The sequence below is a fragment of the Mytilus californianus genome, unplaced genomic scaffold, assembly GCF_021869535.1.
Source record: "Mytilus californianus isolate M0D057914Y unplaced genomic scaffold, xbMytCali1.0.p SCAF_3, whole genome shotgun sequence".
NCBI lineage: Eukaryota > Metazoa > Mollusca > Bivalvia > Mytilida > Mytilidae > Mytilus > Mytilus californianus.
The window spans coordinates 27,950,453-27,972,455 of record NW_026262679.1 but is presented as its reverse complement, the minus strand read 5'-3'; the positions used below and the strand labels follow the sequence as shown (position 1 = coordinate 27,972,455).

At 33.0% G+C, this 22,003-nt stretch overlaps 1 protein-coding gene across 2 annotated transcripts in view; it reads right to left on the bottom strand.

Annotated features, from left to right (window-relative positions):
• LOC127734284 (sacsin-like) overlaps positions 1-22,003 on the bottom strand; it is a 50,583-nt gene that overhangs the window by 16,955 nt on the left and 11,625 nt on the right. For both annotated transcript variants that reach the window (XM_052244108.1, XM_052244107.1), the window contains exons 4-6: positions 15,820-15,967; positions 12,366-13,511; positions 7,116-7,529 (exon numbers count right to left, since the gene is read on the bottom strand). In XM_052244108.1, the coding sequence (XP_052100068.1) occupies positions 7,116-7,529; positions 12,366-13,511; positions 15,820-15,967 (1,708 nt within the window). The remainder of the gene's footprint in view (positions 1-7,115; positions 7,530-12,365; positions 13,512-15,819; positions 15,968-22,003) is intronic.

Below are 22,003 nucleotides of genomic sequence, written 5' to 3'. Positions count from 1 at the left end.
CTTGGCTATTTTGTTAGCTCATCGTCACGTGTGTACACGGTGAATGGTGGAATTGACAAAAATACGAATAAGGTGACGAAAAACACATTCAGACAATATTTTATAACAATTCCTAGGATATTCCATACTGAATAGTAATAAAATGCTTCGCTGCGCGCAGCCTGATACGACCGCTGAGGTCGAACCCTGAACAGTTGGGGCAAGTTTGGACACAATATCCAAGCTTGATATTGTCTGAATTTGAATTGAGATCAAATTTTTTACATAATCATGATAATATAGGTTTCTGACACAAAATAAATGTGGTCAAAGATCTTAAAAATTTGAAATGGGACATTTAATTTACCTAGAATGGTCTGATATCCAAAATCTAACAACATGGTTAGATTCAGCATATAAAAAAAACCAAAAAATTAATTTTAGTTGAAATCAAACAATATTTAATTTTGGACCCTTCAAACCTTAATATGGACTAATTTGAAAACAGGGCCCAAAATAAAAAATCTAAATGCACAATAAGATTCAGCATATCATACAGCCGCAATAATCCAGTTTTTGAAGAAATCAAACAAAGTTTAATTTTGGACCCTTTTGAACTCAATATAGACCAATTTAAAAATGGTGCCCAATATCCAAAATAGTTATACAAGGTTAGAACCCCCAAAAATTAAAGACTTTAAATTAATCCCATTGAAATTGGTTAAAAGATTTGTATTTATTTTCAATTGAAGATTTCTTGCTATTGCACAATACTGTGCTATTGCATAATACTGTGCACTTGAAGATTTCTTGATATTGCGCAAAACTGTGCTATTGCGCAATACTGTGCTATTGCGCAATACTGTGCAATTGAAAAGTTCTTGCTATTGCGCAATACTGTGCTGTTGTGCAATACTGTGCTATTACGCAATACTGTGCAATTGAAGATTTCTTCTTGAAACTTTTCAAAAAATTTGAAATTTCAAAAATTTTGAAGAACAAAAATATGAACACCCCAAAACTTTTTGAACCCCACCCAACCCCTTGGAGTAATTACCCCCAAAACTCAATCCCAGCCTTCCCTTTGTGATATGGAACCTTGTGGTACAATTTCAGAGAGATCCATACACTTACACACAAGTTATTGTCCGGAAAGTACAAACATGCTTGTTTTTGGCCCCTTTTTGGCCCTAATTCCTAAACTGTTGGTAACTTAACCCAAAAAATCAATCCCAATCCTTTTGTGGTATTGAACCTTCTGGTAAAATTCATAGAGATCCATTCACTTAAACTAAAGTTAATGTCCGGAAACCAAATTTGTCTTCGGACGACGACGACGACGACGACGACATCATATCATTATACGAACGCACAAAAATTGTTGGGGTCGTATAAAAAGTTGGATTAACAAACTATACGAATTGCTTAAGTATAGTCATACTGGTCATTTTAATAAGTCAGTTAAAATTATAATAATAAACTGTTGACACAGAGATAAGTCTGGACCATGAACTAGGACCTCCAAATAGTTATTTAACTGATATTTACTGATAGTAATGCAACTTTATGGAAGATTTCATTGATCTATCACAAGTAGTTCCTCTCAAACTGAATTTAGCAGAAAAACTTAACATTGAAAATTGCTAATAACATATAATTCAGTCATAAGACCATAACCTAGGAGGCAGGGCCTCAAAATAGTCATTAAACTGCTAGATACTGATAGTTATGCTTTCTAGAAAATATATCAACTGACTTTAGCTGAATTTTTTTTTTTTTTTTTTTTTTTTTTTTGCTGTGCAATATGCTTTTAGCTAGCCGCCGTTTTCTCTCTACCTTAGAAAATATAGTTTAACATGTGACTATCCCTGAACGAATCAAATTAGTTAAAATATACGAATTAATAATATTATGATATATTATAAATTTTAGTTTAAGAAGATAAATTAAGTTTTTCTGCAACCAAATTATGGAAGTTTTCACATTTGCTGAAGAAAATTCCTTTTTAAAAATTTCAAACACATTAACTTGTTTTGTTCTTTGCTCGGATATATAATATCCTTTGTATATAGCTGAAAACTTAACAATTGTTGACGCCGTCGCCGCCGGAAAGCAACACTCGGGTCGACTTCGATTTGATTAACTCGGGTTGCTCGGGTAAAACTTTTTACGTAACTGCGCAAGTGCAATAGACAGTTAAATCGAACATTAACTTACACAGGTCGGGAACACTACCTTATATGGATATGCGAAAATTAGCATACCAATGTCCTCTCACATGTATTTGTTTATTTACGACGCAATTTTGTGTTTCCTGGGTTTTTGACCAATCCAATAAATGAGTAACAATGCATGATGGACTACTACGTGTTTACGATCAACCGGGAATACGTGTTATTTACTGAAATACAACACATTTTTTCATGCATTGCGGGATTAACAATTTCGCTTAGTTTTTCATTTTTTGTGTCCACATTTATAGTCTGTGATACAAAGTATTCGTTCCATGCTCAGATTAACGAAGAGTTATTTCTATGCGAAGAAACCAGTGTTTGAATTACCCGACATATAGCCATTAATATGATTGATGATTACAAGAAGATTTCAGATATTCGTCCACAAGACAGCAACAAAACAACAGCGAAAAACACAATTACCCATAAGATAAACTTTCATTCAGATATTTAAAAAAATAAGGGATCCTTGAATTTTGGGTTCGTAAAATAGAAGAAGACTTAGAGTGTGTCAAATATGTGTTAGGGTCACTAAAATTTCCCAGCTTTTCACAAAATTGGTGTTATGATATTGTACCTTCTTTTATGATTAAAAAGTCATATAAATCGAGGAAGGGTGTGCCTTTATTAATTTGTCTTTAAGAAACAAACACGTGGAATCATTAATCGGGGCCATTTATAGCCGACTATACGGTATGGGTTTTTCTCATTGTTGAAGGCCTTACGGTTGCCTATAATTGCTCATTTGAACTTCGGTGGATAGTTGTCTCATTGGCAATCATACCACCTCTCCTTATTTTTATATACAAACACCTTTTAGAAAGATTGGTTACTATTATCTTGAAAAGAGATATTTACTATAGAAATACTGTGTATTATTTTTATATTTAGAATTTGACAGGTACAGAACATGTATTAAACCTATATCATCTATCAAATTTCATCAAAATTGCTTAAGACATTTCTTAATTCTTGTCTGACAATGTTAACAAATTCTATAAGTATTGATTTTTTGGCATATTTCAGTTTTTTTGGACTTTTTGCTATTTCAAACTGTTCCCTTTGTTCTGAAGGTAATGAAGCAAGATTTTTCTCAATCATTGCAAGCAGCTGTAGTTTTGTTTTGTTTTCGTCTTTGCAAACCTTGTTTTCTTCTAATGTAGATATTTGAATCTTTGATATTTTTAACGGACTCGGATATTTGTCAATCTTAATAAAATCATTTATTATGCTATCCATGTTTATGTGTGACAAGACGTGAACTTTGATATGTTTTGTGAAAATTGCAGCGTTTTATCTAAACCTATTATTATATATTTCTCTCATTTATTGGATACAGGTATTTTGTTTTTCTTAATTCTACTCGAAACAGGTCCTTTTCTGATTTAAATTCCTGTATTTGTCTCGGTTGCTTCATATACATGTATTCTATTCTTCTAAGTAAGGAGTTAAAGTTTAAAAGAGCTCAAATTATTTTTATACTGGACAGTGGTCACTTCATTGGAAATTTCACTGTTTCCTGTGAAATTAATGCACAGGTACAATGCATAACAATGGCCAAAACCTGTTCAATTACTTTTACAAGGCGAAAAAGAAAGTCGAATCGTGAACCCAGTAAACAATATTTTTTTAATCTGAGCATGAACATAAAATATTATGTTATATATTTTACATTAAACACATTCGCTGAACAAAAACAATTATTATGAGAGTCCCAGACACTATATTAGTTGACAGTGTTCCCACTTACTCCACGTGTTTTAAGTGGTAGTAAACTCGTAGTAGCCCACAATGCATTGTAGTTCAATGAGTCGATTGGTCAGTTTTTTTAAGGCCATGTTTACCTTCTATTTGAGAAATTACTATGCAAATATATTCTGACGTCAGGAAATATAGAGTTCCCGACCTGTTACAAGTCGAGTAAACTCTTCAAACCCTTCAAAATGAAGCATTACATGGAAGAAATATTAGACGACAATAACATTATATTGAATATCTAAAGAAACAAAGCTGACCTGATATCAATTCTGTTAAATTGCATTCACAGCAGACATGTTCCGCGTGGCGATTGTACTCCGGTAATGATATGATTTGTCTGTGTTGATAATGTACATTTTCATAGTACTTTTCAAAAGTAAATATTAAAATTACCTCTTTAAAAAGAAAGCAGCAAAATAACAAATTCACGATATTGACAGCGCCGGCAAAATGGACATTGCTATAGAATATGCCTTTTTGTCGGATTTAATTAAGGTATTTTAATCAGAGCTGACAAAAAGGCTTACTTTTCTATTTTGCCGGCGCCTGTATTTTTTAATGGTACTGCCGAAAAATATTAAAATTCCCTCTTCAAAATAGCCACTGCTATATTAATATGCTATTTTGCAAGCTTTTATCAAGGTATTTTAATCAGAGCCGGCAAAATAGCATATTTTCTAGTTTGCCGGCGCCGGCAAAATAGCCACTGCTTTATCAAATCGTACCAAATGATGAAAACATTTTCATTTTGTATTAAATCAATAACTGAGCTGCTTTTTTCATAATTTGGTTTTATAAAGTTGTTACTTTTGCAATGTGTTGCCCAGTGTAAGATGCAAGTAGATAAAATTTGAAATTGAAGTTTTTACTTACTTCACTTGTTCTTCCATTTTGTTTTTTTAACTCTACTCGACTAAACCTGCCAACGAGGTAGGTAGAACTCGACTCGGGTCAAAAGGTTAAATTGATAACGTTTTAGAGAAACTCTACCGGTTCGATTTAAACTCTACCAGTTCGATTTAAACGAGTAACCTGAGTTAATTAAATCGAAGTCGACCCCATGTCTCGCCTTACGCAACTTTCGTCACATGTCTTCTTATTTACAATGTAGTTATAAGATATGCATTGTACCATTGTACCATTGGACGTCAAGCACATAATCTAGAGACTGTAAAGAGCGTCTGTCGCTTACCTTGGTCTATGTGTATATTCAACTATGGACACTCTCCAGTCTATATTATAAATGATGACCAAAATCTCTTTTTTGATTATCTTGTATTGCTTATAATGTTATTTTCTTTACAGTTTTTCTCTATCATCTATAGTGTTTGCCAATTGCATATATACTGTAAAATTGAGAATGGAAATAAGGAATGTGTCAAAGAGACAACAAACCGACCAGAGAGCAGAAAAGTCCACCAATGGGTCTTCTACACAGCGAGAAAATCCCGCAACCGGAGGCGGACTTCAGCTGGCCTCTAAACAAAAATGTGTACTAGTTCAGTGAAAACGGACGTCACACTAAACTCCAAAACATATAAATGAACTAAAATTAAAAAAAAAACACACAAGACTAACAAAGGCCAAAGGCTCCTGACTTTGTACAGGCGTAAAAATGCAGCGGGGTTGGGCATGTTGTGCGAGATCTCAATCATCCCCCTATACATCTAGGCAATGTAGAATAAACAAGCACACAGCAATACGCACAGTAAAACTCAGTTTAAAAGAAGTCCGAGTCCGATGTCAGAATAGGTAACAAAAGAAACTAAGCAAAATGAAAAAGATACATAAATTACCAAAGGACTACTAGCAGTTACTGACATGGCAGCTCCAGACCTCAATTAAACTGATTGAAAGATTATGTCTTCATCATATGAAAACCAAGCACAATCCCTCCATGAGGGGTTTAGTATCATACCATCATAAAAAATATGTGAAGAACATAACCCGTATCATGCCAACAACTGGTTTTAGAATAAATATTAATACCAAAAATATACCATCTTTAATGACCTGACAACAGTATCGTAACTATATCACTTATGAATATTTCTGTTTAAAGGTTTTGTTAGCTTTAGAGGTGAATGCCGACATTTTTGTGCTTTGTATAGAATATTACCATAACAGATTTGATGTGAAATACCTGAATGTATAAGATGTATGCATGTTGATTTATATTTACGAATGATGTCCTTGTACCGATGATAAAATTCAGTAAATGTTTTACTAGTTTGTGATATCGAAAAACCTGGTGTAATAATTTTTTCAGTTATACAGAGATTTCTTTCGTTACAATCAAATACGTTGTTACACACACGAGCGAATCGAACAAGTTGAGATATATCAACACCATAAGATGAATTATTTAAAGATTTTTTCTTTTTGAACATGTTTGCTTTTTAAACTTTCTATTTATCTATTATAGTGAAATTTATTATTATAGTAAAATAATAGACAATAAGGTAACAAATTAGTAAAAATTGACATTTATGGGCAATTACTCCTATAAGGAGTCGACTAACGAATTCGGCCATGACGAATTATTTGTAGATCTTGTCTTGCTGGTCATTTTCCTATTAAGATTTCCATCTCAAGGTAATATGCAAAAAATGTTAAAAAAAAAGTGATTTAAGGCACTAACTCCTTTCAAGAGATGACCAACGATTTCAGCAATATCAACTTATTTGTAGATCTTGCCCTGTAGATCATTTTTGATATATGAAGTTTCGGCCATGTTAACTTATTTGTAGCTGATCATTTTTTTTTTATATATAATAATTTGTCTCTATCTATTTTGATTTTCACGAAAATAGGCAAAAATGAAAAAAAATAGTAAAATTCATCAATAAAGGGCAATAACTCCTATAAGAAGACATCTGACGGTTTTTAATGCAAAAAGACAGAAGGTAGATCTAACATTTTGACCCCTGTAAGATGTTCTCTTTATATAGTGGACACATCTTTTTAAACTGGATACCCAATGATGATTCTTGCCAAGTTTGATTAAATTTGGCCCAATAGTTAAATCAGTTAACGGAATTGTGGAATAGAAAGTACTGAGCTCCTGCGCCTTGATTTGTAGTCTGAGTCCAGTAGATATACTATGCTTTCTTTTTTTTTATTAGTACATGTATCTATAATTACCCTTGCTCGCCGCTGTGAAGAGTTTGTTGTAAACTTCGTCATTCAGTCCTTGTCTAATAAACTTCTCCTCTTGTCCAGGAAATAAATATACTTCTTCTTTACAGACAAACACCTGATTGTTCTGGTTTCTATGATTAAATGAACAGAAGCAACCATTGTTCAGGGGGAGTAACTCTAAACCATGTAATCCGGAGAAGCCGCCATCGGATACTAGAAAACTTAAAATGTCCAGTTTTTCCTCACTTGTGAACGATTTGTAAGCTGAATTTGACTTCATGCTCTGACAAATGAAATCCTGGGACAAAATTTGTATGGAGATGTTTTTGCGTTTCAGTACATCAATAATGTGTTCAGGTACATCAACTAAATCAATGCTTAACTTCTGCATTAATCTAAAGATCGTTGTCTTCACATCTGAAAAGTATAAAACAACTAATTTTTCAAATACAAAATTTCGAGAAACCAGATTTTTTTTCACTGCCAGAATGCATCTAAAGAAAACTCATTAGAATGAGATGTTTATTGCAAAACTGATGAACAATCATAAACGTATGTATAGCAGTAACAACTTCTCGTAAAGAAGTCCGATCAAACTGCAGCTCCGCCTGATCCTGCATTAATATATAATATTTTGCTATATATGTTGAAGGCATCATTGTGACTTTGAAATTAAGAACAGCAATTAAAGCTAGTTTCCTCTTCTTTTAGTTGTATCAAGTATGAGTATGGATTATTGAATTAAAAAAAAACATCGTTTTTCTTCATGTGTGTTATTCGTAGCAAGCATTATAATGGTATTGTATGTGAATTTCAGTGTCCCCTACCTGCAGAAGTATTGAATGAAATCACAAATAATTTAACTAACAATTTCAGGAAGGGTCACGCTTACACATAATTGTGTGATGCGCAGAAACAAATGATTAATTAAAAAATTGTATACGTTTACGATCTTTATTTATTTTGACACAAGGGAAACATTTAAGGATATGTTATGAGTAAAAAATTTAATTCTAGGGAAAGGGCTTAATCTGAACAAAGAGAAAAGCTAAAATCTTGAAAATTGAACTTGACCTGTAACTTGTCATGATAAATCAATAAACCAAATATCAAATCAATATCTTCAAGCACGAAGAAAAAAGTCTGGAAAACTGATTTGCCGGACTGACAGACAGACAGACAGACAGTCGGACAGACGGACGGACGGACGGACAGAAAGACAGACAGACAGACAGACAGACAGAGTGCAAACCTAAAGTCCCCTTCGACTTCGTCGGTAGGGGACTAATAACAAGTCCATATAAGCTAACCGTCGGTGCTTTGCTTTTCCGCCAATTGGCATTTCATTTGCGCAACGAAACATATTTCATTTGCGCCAAAATAATACATTTCATTTGCGCCAATAATATAGGTAAATGCAGGTAAAAATTATAAAAAATAGTTTTATTCATAAGAGAAATTTTAAAACACATTTTTTTATTGCATAATAAACGTTCATCAGAAACCAGTCATCATAACCGTAATAAAAGCACTTTTTAAAAAGAGACGTTTCATTATAAAAAAAACACAAAACTTCTGTTATAAATTAACGTGATCATAAAACCTAAAAGAATTAAAGCACTATACATTGAAGTAAAACCAAAAGTTTGTTCTGACTCAAGATTTGTAAGCAACGGATGTACTAATGAACATTTGATAACCTACATGTGTGGTCATAAAAAAATACACTTATTTCCTCTATTAAAAAGAAAGAAGATGCGGTATGACAAATATCCACCAAAGTTCAAATGAAAAGGACGAAAACTATTAAAGGCAACAGTAAGGCCTTCAAAAATGAGGAAAACCCATAATGTGTAGTCGGCTATAATCGGGCCCGACATGAAAAATATGAAACAATTCAATTGAGAAAACTATCGGCCTGTTTGTCTCTCAGAATTTACACCTCAAAAATGTGAACACTATACAATTTTAAACTTAAGTGACTCTCAGTTTTATATTAGAAATGAGTATGTACAAAATGTACTCACTTAGTTACCCAGAGGGGGATACTTTATAAAAATCTTATTCACGATATATCAATGAATGTTTAAACTTTTCCGTTATGTGTTACATGTGATATGGCGTAAATGTAATTTTTATATTTTGGCGCAAATGATATACAACCTTGTAGAGCAAATAAACGATTGGATTTAGTAAATATTTGCGCAAATGCAATGCCCCTAACCATGATTTTTTTTTATGTATTATGGCAGCCATTTAACAAATGGAGGTCGACGGATAAATTTTGAAATACGGAATAAATTTGACATAGCATGTTACATGTTACATGTATGTATACACATTACCAATTTTTATTCAAATCCTAACAAAATTTGTGATTAAGATAAATGTTCTACACGTCATCGGTCACACTTTGAATAAATTTGGAAAAGAATATTATACCTGCTTATCAATTTCCATTGCAATCCTCGCACAGAAAGGTGTTTCACAAAAAAAAATCAGTTTTTACATAACTTTATTTTGCCAATTTCACCAAAAAAATTGTCACCTGGAATTAATTCAGCCAAAGTATCATAATAATCCTATATTTCAAATTTCGCTAAAAGATAAAGTCCTAACACAAAAAGATGTTTCTCAAATTTGAGATTTGTTAACAAAAACTGACAGCAATTACCCAACCCAAATTTTCATATATTGATGAATGTAAATTTATTGACCAAAGGTATGTTAGTCATGCCAATACTCTAGTGTACTGGTAGTTCACAGGCAACGGTTATACGACCCTGTGGACGCCAAACTAGTTCACATAAACTAAATCCATTATAATATTCATTTTCACCTTTTTAGCTCACCTGGCCCAAAGGGCCAAGTGAGCTTTTCTCATCACTTGGCGTCCGTCGTCCGTCGTCTGTCGTCCGTCGTTAACTTTTACAAAAATCTTCTCCTCTGAAACTACTGAGCCAAAGTTAACCAAACTTGGCCACAATCATCATTGGGGTATCTAGTTTCAAAAAATGTGTCAAACGACCCGCCCCGCCAACCAAGATGGCCGCCATGGCTAAAAATAGAACATAGGGGGTAAAATGTAGATTTTGGCTAATATCTCTAAAACCAAAGCATTTAGAGCAAATCTGACATGAGTAAAATTGTTCATCAGGTCAAGATCTATCTGTCCAGAAATTTTCAGACAAACCAGACAACCCGTTGTTGGGTTGCTGCCCCTGAATTGGTGATTTTAAGAAAATTTTGCAGTTTTTGGTTATTATCTTCAATATTATTATAGATAGAGATATACTGTAAACAGCAATAATGTACAGCAAAGTAAGTTCTAAAAATAAGTCAACATGACCAAAATGGTCAATTGACTCTTTAAGGAGTTATTGCCCTTTATAGTCAATTTTTAACAATTTTTCGTAAATTTTTGTAATCTTTTACAAAAATCTTCTCCTCTGAAACTACTGGGCCAAATAGAATCAAACTTGGCCACAATTATTATTGAGGTATCTAGTTTAAAAAATATGTCCGATGATCCCGCCCAACAACCAAGATGGCTGACATGACTCAAAATAGAACAAAGGGGTAAAATGCAGTTTTTGGCTTATATCTCTGAAACTTAAGCATTTAGAGCAAATCTGACAATTGGTAAAAATGTTCATCAGGTTAAGTTCTATTTGGTCTGATATTTTCAGACGAATCAGACAACCTGTTGTTGGGTTACTGCCCCTGAATTGGTAATTTTAAGGAAATTTTGCAGTTTTTGGTAATTATCTTGAACATTATTATAGATAGAGATAAACAGCAATAATGTTCAGCAAAGTAAGATCTACAAATAAGTTAACTTAACCAAAATTGTCAATTGACCCCTTAAGGAGTTATTGCCCTTTATAGAATTTTTTTTTTAATTTTCATAAATTTTTGTAATCTTTTACAAAAATCTTCTCTAAAACTACTGGGCCAATTAGAATCAAACTTGGCCACAATCATCATTATTTAGTTTTAAAAATGTGTCCAATGACCCTGCCTGCCAACAAAGATGGCCGACGCGGCTAAAAATAGGGGTAAAATGCAAGTTTTGTCTATTATTCTGATAACCGTTATAAATAGAGGAAATCTGAAAAGGGTAAAATTGTTCAGAATGTTGAGCTCTACCAATTCTCCATATACGTCAAAATTGTCAGACGATTTCCTGTAGGAGTTATTGCCCTTAAATGACAAATTTTACCACTTTTTTTTTCGATTTTTGCCTATTATCTTGAAAACTATAATAGATAGAGATAAACTTTAAATTGCAAAAATTATCAGAAGGACAAGGTCTACAAATAAATTTATAGTTGAAATCGTCAGTTGACTCCTTATTAGAGTTATTGCCCTTTGATGACGATTTTTACTATTTTTTTGGCGTTTTTGTCTTATATCTTAAAACTTATAATAAATAGAAAGAAACTTAAATATACAAAACGATCAGCAAGACAAGATCTACAATTAAGACAAGTGAAGGAAATTGTACGACGACTCCTTGTTGGAATTATTGCCCTTTAATGACGATTTTTACCATTTTTTTGCGTTTTGCCTTATATGATAAAAATTATAATAGATAGATAGAAACTTAAATAATCAAAAATGATAAGCAAGACAAGACCTACTAACAAGTCAAATTTTGCTGATATAATTAGTAGCCTGTTACTCTTTATAGGAGTTATTGCCCTTCAATTAGGATTTTTTTTACCCTCTTTTGTGTTTGGAGCAAAACCTAAATAAGATAGAGAGAAACTAAAAAAACTTCAATGATCAGCAAAGAAGATAAAAAAAAATAGATATTTTTGTCATTAATTCTATTCTCGTCTACAATGTTGGAGAGTGTCCTTTGTTGAATATGCATATAGACCAAGGTGAGCGACACAGGCTCTTTAGAGCCTCTAGTTTCGAGTTCCAAAATACTTTTTTCCGAAAAAAATAATTCATTTTCTAACATAAAGAGCATGTTCCAGTGCACTGCGGAATCAATGCTTTTGTCTGTTTCTTTTTTTAGTGCCATAATCATATTATTCATTTACATAAAAATCATGACAAAACCAATTCAATACGTCAAATCTTGCAATTCATCATTGAAATTGTTGGTGTTTTTTGTCGAAAGTTTGGCAAAGACAAAGATAATTTAAATTCTGAAAAGCCACCAACAAAAAAGCTATACTTGATATCAGGTTCTTCATTTCTAAAATACAATTATATCTTAACCATGTTAACTGTACTCACCACTGGAAACATCACTGCTAAATATCTTAAAGACAGCTTCCTCTGGACGAATCCATTTGCCTCCACAACTATCAGAGAACAAAAACGGTGTCCTAAGAAGTACATCAAACAAAGGATCGACAATCAGATCCCAGTGACTAGTTATTAGTCTATGATCAGGGATTGATTTGTAAATAAGGTTCAGTCGCTCAATAGTATTTCCATTGTCTTTGCATGTTTGTATCAGATCTTGGATAACTTTATCATATACGTCTACTAAGACTTCTTTAAGTAAGCATTCGTTCCATCTATTCGATTTGTCTGTGTGTCCCGTCATCAATGTTTGATCAGCTGAAGGCCATTTGACATGCCTTCTGTTTTGGCTCAATGCAAAATATCCATTCACGTGAACTGGATATCCAGTCAAGCTTTTATTTTCTAGGGGTAATGGCATCAGACAGAAAACATGACCTTTGAACTCTGGATCATTTGTCATCGGCACGGCTATGCTGATATATGGACTATATGACAATGCCTTGTCCTGTGAAAGTTTTACTAGTTCTTCTGACAGATTTCCACCTTTTAAGCAATGCAAAACGAACCAGCTCTGTTCTAATTTGTCTACAGAACCGGTTTGGGTTTCGACTGTTAATTCAAACTTTGTGGAAAACGTTTTCGCTGCAATATCCCGACCAACTAATTTCATGTGCTGGTGTAATTGAGACCTTCTTTCACGTACTTCATCCAGACAGCTTTCTGCAATTTTCACAGTAAAATGGGGTCTGTCTGAAACATTTGATCCAGATATATCACCAATATACAGTTCTATTTTCTCAAGACATTTCAGGAATAACAGTTCAACGGATGCCTCTGCTTGAAAAGCATTGAAGAGATCTAATATCTTCTCTTTGTCATACACATTATCTGACAGGTTCGTTTTCTCGTGACGAAGAGGAAATCGGAATAAAGTTCCTTTGAATTCTCCGGAATCAAGAGTCTTCTGAGAAAATTGGAACAATCCATCTAAAGCATTTAAGCAGTAGGAAATATCAAGATGCTTTTTATATTTATGGAGTTTGTTCAGTTTCATATTGATGCAGACACGGTTGGCATTTTTATGAGGGTCAAGCACTAGCATTCTGTTGCCACTTATTATCATAGGATAATCTAAAATATATATTACATACATGTATAATTTAAGTTACTCAGCTGTAGACAATTTAAACATTTTAACATTTACCTACTTAGTTCTATAGAACAAATACAAACACTAAAATAATTTTCACATGCATAATTTATACCTCGACAATAGGCCAGAGTTTATAGTACAAATGGTCAAGATTCTCAAGTGCGTATCATAATGACGAAAACATCCCAATTTATTTCACCAAAATATAGGCATTAAACAGGCGGGCATTCCTTATTGGTGGATGCTTATAAGAGCTTCAGCTTCTTAGATAAAGCAAAGAACTTCTTTATATGCAGTCACTAGTACAGATAATCATGACGTATGCTGAGGGTAATTTTCGATTTTGTTTTTATGGATCCTTCGTTGACAGAAAGCAATGGAAAGGCTTCAAAGCAAAAACTAAGCCTTCCAAGACGTGATAATAGTTTGACTAATGTAGTCATAATGCAATAATGCCTGTGCCCCTTAATGTAAAGTGTAATGCAATATCCTAAGTCCTACTGAACTTTGACAAGTCGATATGTAAAATCATTTTGTCTAGTATATAAATCCACCTTACTACATAATTCATTCTTATATAATTACATTACATGTACATTTGTATGTTTCGTTATAATACGTTATTTTGATTGGCTAACAGCAATCTCGCATCATTCTGAAATTAACCTTCATTTCAAAATGAAATGTAACATTCGTGATGACACGAGCTTCCACAATTAAAGAACCTTAGTGAGCGCGCTCACATACCCCACGTCCCCACATTGTCATTGGAGAAATAAAAAAAGTGTTAGAAAAAAGAAATTGTATCAGAAAAAAAAATTGAATCATAATTTCCTGTCAATATGCACATCTATATAGTATGTCCTTATTATCTACACACTTTCATGAAATTCTGTTGTGTGGTTTGAGAGGAGTTGCGATGACAAAAGGTTGCAGTAGTATATTGGGCAAATAAGTTCAAAGGGACGTAACTCCTGGAAAAAAAATTGAATCGTAATTTCCTGTCGATATGCACATCTACGTAGTATGTCCTTATTATCTGAAAAGGTTTCATGAAATTCTGTTGTGTGGTTTGAGAGGAGTTGCGATGACAAAAGGTTGCAGTAGTATATTGGGCAACTAAGTTCAAAGGGGCGTAACTCCTGGAAAAAAAATTGAATCGTAATTTCCTGTCGATATGCAGATCTACGTAGTATGTCCTTATTATCTGAAAAGGTTTCATGAAATTCTGTTGTGTGGTTTGAGAGGAGTTGCGATGACAAACTGTTGCAGTAGTACATTAAAGTAAATAAGTTCAAAGGGGCGTAACTCCTAGAAAAAGAATTGAATCGTAATTTCCTGTCGATATGCACAACTACATAGTATGTCCTTATTATCTAAAAAGGTTTTGTGAAATTCTGTTGTGTGGTTTGAGAGGAGTTGCGATGACAAGAAACAGGACTGACGGACGGAAGGACAGACGGACGGACCGGTCAAAAACATTATACCCTCCGCAACTCGTTGCGTGGGGTATAATAAAGTGCACAGATTAATAAAAGAAAAAAACTTGATAGAAATCATGTTTTCATGATATTTGCAAAAAATGTTAATTATAAGTATTGAATGCTTCTTTTAGTAACTTTATAGGGTTGTTAAAGCGTTGACCGTGCGCACATTTTTAAAATGTACTTCGGTCAACGCTTTTACACCCCAATAAATTTACAAAAAGAAGCATTCAATTCTTAAAACAAAAGTAACAACAAACATACCAAAAATTAAATTAATCACAAATTGAATTTATTAATATATATATCATCTGATGTATGAATATAGATTAGATCACTGCACAAAGTGTGATACGACATTTCTCCATTCAAGACATAGAGAGTTCAGATTTAAGACATGAGGCTTGCATGTGTTATCTGAAACAGAAATTTAAATTGTAGTCGTAGATTTCACGAAAATTCCACTTTCTGTAAAATAAAAACCTGAATTTACCGAAGCCCCTTAATTTTCTGTCTGTGTTGAAATCGCTACCATCCTATTCATTGGAGAACTGACTTGAGTCCCAATCCAAATGATAATTTAGCTAGAACACTCAATACAGCACAAATTGAAAGGAATTATTTATTTTCACCTGCTATTTGGAACACTTAATAGAGTCCAATTTGACAGGAATTATTCTATTCTCACCTGTTATATAATTAACCTTAATAGAGTCCAAATTGAAAGGAATTATTTTTTTCTGACTTGTTATTTGGACAACGCAATAGAGTCTAAATTAAAAAAAGAATTATTTATTCTTACCTGTTATGTGGAACACTGACTTGAATCCAAGTCCAAACCGTCCAATCTTAACAGGATCAAATTCTTTCACACTACTGTTAATCATCTGTATTCCATCCCAGTCCTCCTTTGTAAAATTGGCATTGTTATATACACACAAGGCTGGACCCTGTAAAATTGGCATTGTTATATTTAAAGGCTGGACACTTATATTACCATTTTTATATACACAAAATGCTTCGGTACTGAAATAAAAACATTTGTCTGATTGTATAAAATTTCAAAAATCTTCTCTCTCTATAAAATGTTTTTGGGGGGCGGAGGTGGGGTGCGGGGGGCGGAGGTGGGGTGCGGGGGGCGTAAGTGTACTATACCAGATTTGGTCATCACTTATCAGGGGATATCAATTCAATTTAAACAAGAGAAACGGAACTCTTTGTTATAGAAGGTGAAAATGGGAAAGTTGGTAAAATGAATGAATTGTTTACACTTGTTTCCATGGTCTTTAAAAAATTAATGCAGGTGTATATTTTTAGCATTTTATATGATGCATATACAAGATTTCAATGGGGAAAAAATTACGGAAATCTAACAATTTTTCATTTAAAAGCATCTCTGACCCTGGCATCAACAATTTGGATTACAATCCTGCAAATGTGCTTTAATTCTATCGTAAAGAGCAAGTCGGGTGACATCTTTTCACATTCAGGCGTGTTTGTGTCGACTGCTTTGTCCTTAAAATGCATAAAACAATAAACTGCTTCGCTGAGCGCAGCTAGATACGCCCGCAGAGGTCCAACCCTGAACAGTTGGGGCAAAAATGGACACAATATTCAAGTTTGATTCAGGTCTGAATTTGGATTGTAATTAAATATTTGACATATTATAGGTTTCTGAATAAATGTATTCAAAGAACTTGAAATTGGTTATATGAATTGAATTTATGTTCAATTAAAGATTTCTTGCTGTTGTGCAATACTTAGTAAATCTGTTGTCAGACTATAAACAAATAAAGTTCAATTAATTCTCAATGTCATATTAGAAATTTATGAAAATAATCAGCAAAGTTTCATGAAAACTGATCAAAGCGTTTTTGAGTTATTGTCCCAAAAGTGGGAAATCCCCCCTTTTTTAATGAATACAACCCCATAACTCAGAAACTTAAAATCTTAAATTTATAAAAATCGAAAGGGAAGTCACGTCAATAGATATAAACTATTCAGCAAAGTTTCATGAAAACTGCTCAAAGCGTTTTTGAGTTATTGTCCATAAACTGGGAAATCCCCCCTTTTTTAATGAATACAACCCCACAACTCGGAAACGTAAAAGCAGAAATTTATAAAAATCGAAAGGATGCTCACGTCAATAGATATAAACAATTCAGCAAAATTTAATACAAACTGGTCAAAGCGTTTTTGAGTTATTGTCCGACATTTTGACGACGGACGGACGGACAGACGGACGTACAACGGTATACCATAATACGTTCCGTAAACGGGCGTATAAAAATACAGGATATGTCATCTCGCATCATATTCCATTTTTTTAATATATATATCCAGGCTAATTTAATTTTTTATATATTATTGACTTGAGTTCCAATCCAAATGATAATTAAGCTTTCACCAGTTACATCTAAAACATACTTGATCACAAGTTTTAGTCTACCTTATATAAATTGTATATATAAGAAGTCGTCTGACAGTTTTGATTTGAATGGACAGTAGGTAGATCTCAACATTCTAAAAATTTCTGCTCCCCCATCAGATTTCCTCTATCTATAGCGGCTTTCAAGGTAATAGACCAGACTTGTATTTTATCCCCAAGTTGTATTTTTAGCCAATTCGGCCATTTTCGTTGCCAGTCGAGACAATTTTGTATACGATACCCAAATGATGACTGTGGATCAAGTAAGGTTCCAATTGGACCAGTATTTTTGAGGAGAAGATTTTTGTAAAAGTTAATGGACACCGGACGCCGGACGACGACGACAGACGACGGACGCCAAGTCACGGAGAAAGGTCAAACTGGCCCTTTTGACCAGGTGAACAAATATTGGCATTTCATTTTTTGATATTGACTTCATCAGCTCGAATATCAGCTCTCCCTAGCGAACTCGCTTGATATTATTGTTGATTAAGTCAGAATCAACAAGCATTCTCAGAGGCGGATTTAGAGGGGGGGGCCAGGGAGCCCGGGCCCCCCTTTTCTGGGAAAAATTTGGTTGATTATATAGAGAATCACTAAAGCATGACCGGAGCGGGCCCCCTCTTAGGCAGTCAGTGTGCCCCCACTTATGAAAATTTCTGGATCCGCCACTGATTCTGTGAGTATTGCATTGCAATACATAGTCCACTACCGGTTAAAAATTCATTGTATTGGAACAAAATTCTAATGTGAATTATAACTTGTCATGGTGTAAACTATATAACAAATATCAAGTTAATATCTTCAAGCATGACGAAAAAAAAAGTGTTGAAAACTGATTATTTAAGTGAATTTTCTAATTTCAAGGACCATAACTCTGCACAAAATCATCAGACCGGAACAAAATTCGAACTTGATTGTAACTTGTCATGATAAAACAATACACCAAATAACAAATCAATATCTTCAAGCATGAAGAAAAAAAGTGTGGAAAACTGATTTGCCGGACTGACGGAAGGACAGACGGACGGAGTGCAAACCTAAAGTTCCCTTCGACTTCGTCGGTAGGGGACTAAAAACAATAAAAGAACAGAGTTCCAATGTCCCCCGCGTTGCATATATTTCATCTATCCAAGGTACAAGGGCAATAACTACAAAAAGCACATTTTTTGTTTGTTCTTTAAAACTTTTAATTAATATCTTAGAGAAATGAAGGCTTCAGAGCAATGCAATATGATTTCCATTATAATTAATATTTCCAAGGGGCATAACTTGTTAGAAATATTTGATCAGCACTTATTTGGCCCGAGAACACAGTTATTTCGTAGTGCATTTCTTTTAGACAATAAATTCAAATTAAAAAAATCGCACCTGCTCTATCTCAAAAAGATTTTTACAGTGTAGTGTACTACTATTGATACAAATAATATCAAAATTATAGAAACTTCTACCAGCTCTAACTTAAAATATTGACAGTTCTGTGTTAAGGGGGGCTAAAATTCAGTTTGACAGCTTCAGACATTCTAATTTTTGACCTTTTTTAACTGGACCAAATCACTACTTAACATAAAGATTCAGCACCCAAATTTTTTTAACATGTAATTTCATCCCCTTACTTAATATTTCATGCATAAAATATCAAGAAATAAATTGGGAAAGTGTTTAAAAAAAAAATGCAAGTTATACACTGTTCACACTAGGGACTATATTTGTAGACAACGAAAACCAAAGGACGATAACTGTGTCCTTGGACCTAATAGGATAGAAAGACTTGTCCAATTTTATTAAAACTTTGCATGACCTAAGCTTAGGCAATTATAAGATAGTTGGCCAAGTTTCATGGCCATAGGATATATATTATAGAAACTAGGGCCATTTTAATATTGAAATTTGGATGTTTATTTTTGATGTTTAAATCAAATATTTTCAACTGTCAAGATTTTGGCCTAAAAAATTTAAATACTGCAAAAATTTGCTTTTTAAATACTCTTGAATTTAATATAATAAGTATTAAAAGCAACGGAACACTCATTTGATTTATCAGATTTATTACAGTTATTCAAAAGTCAAATTTATATGAGCCATGCCTGAAAATAGAGATTTTCGAATTAAGGGAAGCCTTACATAAACATGCATTTTTTTCAACCAATTTGAAGTTTTTGAAGTTTTTTAACCATACATTATTCTTCCATATATATTAAATGTACTTTAAATGTAAAGAAAAGTTACAAAAAGCATACCACATGAGTATAAAATGGTCTAAGGCCATGTAAGACTGAGAATTATTTAGAGACGATTTAGGCCGTAGCCCATATTTACATATAAAAATGCACACAGAGGCTATAAGAAATTGAAATTTGTTACTTTTTGCTCATTTCTATGCTAAGATGTCATGATACAAGAAGTCTAATTGCAAAAGGACTCTTGAATTTAAATTTTTTTGGCAGACAGTATGGTCTGATGACCAGTTTTTCACTTTTCAATGGAAAACTTGCATGTAGTTTTAGTCTCATTTGGCATATATTTGAACCACTTACTATCCTAAAGAAGAAAATTATGGTAGCATATGAAATGAATAGGGTGAACTGATCATTGTAAAGTGCTTTTTTTACAGATTTAGTGAAATATTTGTGATGGACTACAGATTTTATGTACAAAGCTCTTCACATTTCACATACATCAAACAGGCCGTTTAACCAGGGACATAAATACAAATATTCTGCACATTTTTTCTGTGATAATCTACTTTTTTCTAGATTTCGAGTTCACAAATGGTTAATTAAATTTGATTTAAGCATAGAAACACAAATATCAGGAACATAAAAAGCTGTCAGATAGAAAGTCAGCATGGCTCTTATGCATAAAATGGAAACTGCTTTAAAATGCTTATTTTAGCCGTATAATGCCAAAATGGGACATTTTAACAGAATTTCTGTCAAACAAAGATGTAAATCCTTTACTTTTATTGAATTTGACAAATTGAAACCAGCAAACCATTCAGGAAAGTTGCCAAAGTACAGAATCTACATTTACGGAATTCATCTCTTAGGCCCGAGAACACAGTTATTTCGTAGTGCATTTCTTTTAGACAATAAATTCAAATTAAAAAAATCGCACCTGCTCTATCTCAAAAAGATTTTTACAGTGTAGTGTGCTACTATTGATACAAATAATATCAAAATTATAGAAACTTCTACCAGCTCTAACTTAAAATATTGACAGTTCTGTGTTAAGGGGGGCTAAAATTCAGTTTGACAGCTTCAGACATTCTAAATTTTGACCTTTTTTAACTGGACCAAATCACTACTTAACATAAAGATTCAGCACCCAAATTTTTTTAACATGTAATTTCATCCCCTTACTTAATATTTCATGCATAAAATATCAAGAAATAAATTGGGAAAGTGTTTAAAAAAAAAATGCAAGTTATACACTGTTCACACTAGGGACTATATTTGTAGACAACGAAAACCAAAGGACGATAACTGTGTCCTTGGACCTAATAGGATAGAAAGACTTGTCCAATTTTATTAAAACTTTGCATGACCTAAGCTTAGGCAATTATAAGATAGTTGGCCAAGTTTCATGGCCATAGGATATATATTATAGAAACTAGGGCCATTTTAATATTGAAATTTGGATGTTTATTTTTGATGTTTAAATCAAATATTTTCAACTGTCAAGATTTTGGCCTAAAAAATTTAAATACTGCAAAAATTTGCTTTTTAAATACTCTTGAATTTAATATAATAAGTATTAAAAGCAACGGAACACTCATTTGATTTATCAGATTTATTACAGTTATTCAAAAGTCAAATTTATATGAGCCATGCCTGAAAATAGAGATTTTCGAATTAAGGGAAGCCTTACATAAACATGCATTTTTTTCAACCAATTTGAAGTTTTTGAAGTTTTTTAACCATACATTATTCTTCCATATATATTAAATGTACTTTAAATGTAAAGAAAAGTTACAAAAAGCATACCACATGAGTATAAAATGGTCTAAGGCCATGTAAGACTGAGAATTATTTAGAGACGATTTAGGCCGTAGCCCATATTTACATATAAAAATGCACACAGAGGCTATAAGAAATTGAAATTTGTTACTTTTTGCTCATTTCTATGCTAAGATGTCATGATACAAGAAGTCTAATTGCAAAAGGACTCTTGAATTTAAATTTTTTTGGCAGACAGTATGGTCTGATGACCAGTTTTTCACTTTTCAATGGAAAACTTGCATGTAGTTTTAGTCTCATTTGGCATATATTTGAACCACTTACTATCCTAAAGAAGAAAATTATGGTAGCATATGAAATGAATAGGGTGAACTGATCATTGTAAAGTGCTTTTTTTACAGATTTAGTGAAATATTTGTGATGGACTACAGATTTTATGTACAAAGCTCTTCACATTTCACATACATCAAACAGGCCGTTTAACCAGGGACATAAATACAAATATTCTGCACATTTTTTCTGTGATAATCTACTTTTTTCTAGATTTCGAGTTCACAAATGGTTAATTAAATTTGATTTAAGCATAGAAACACAAATAT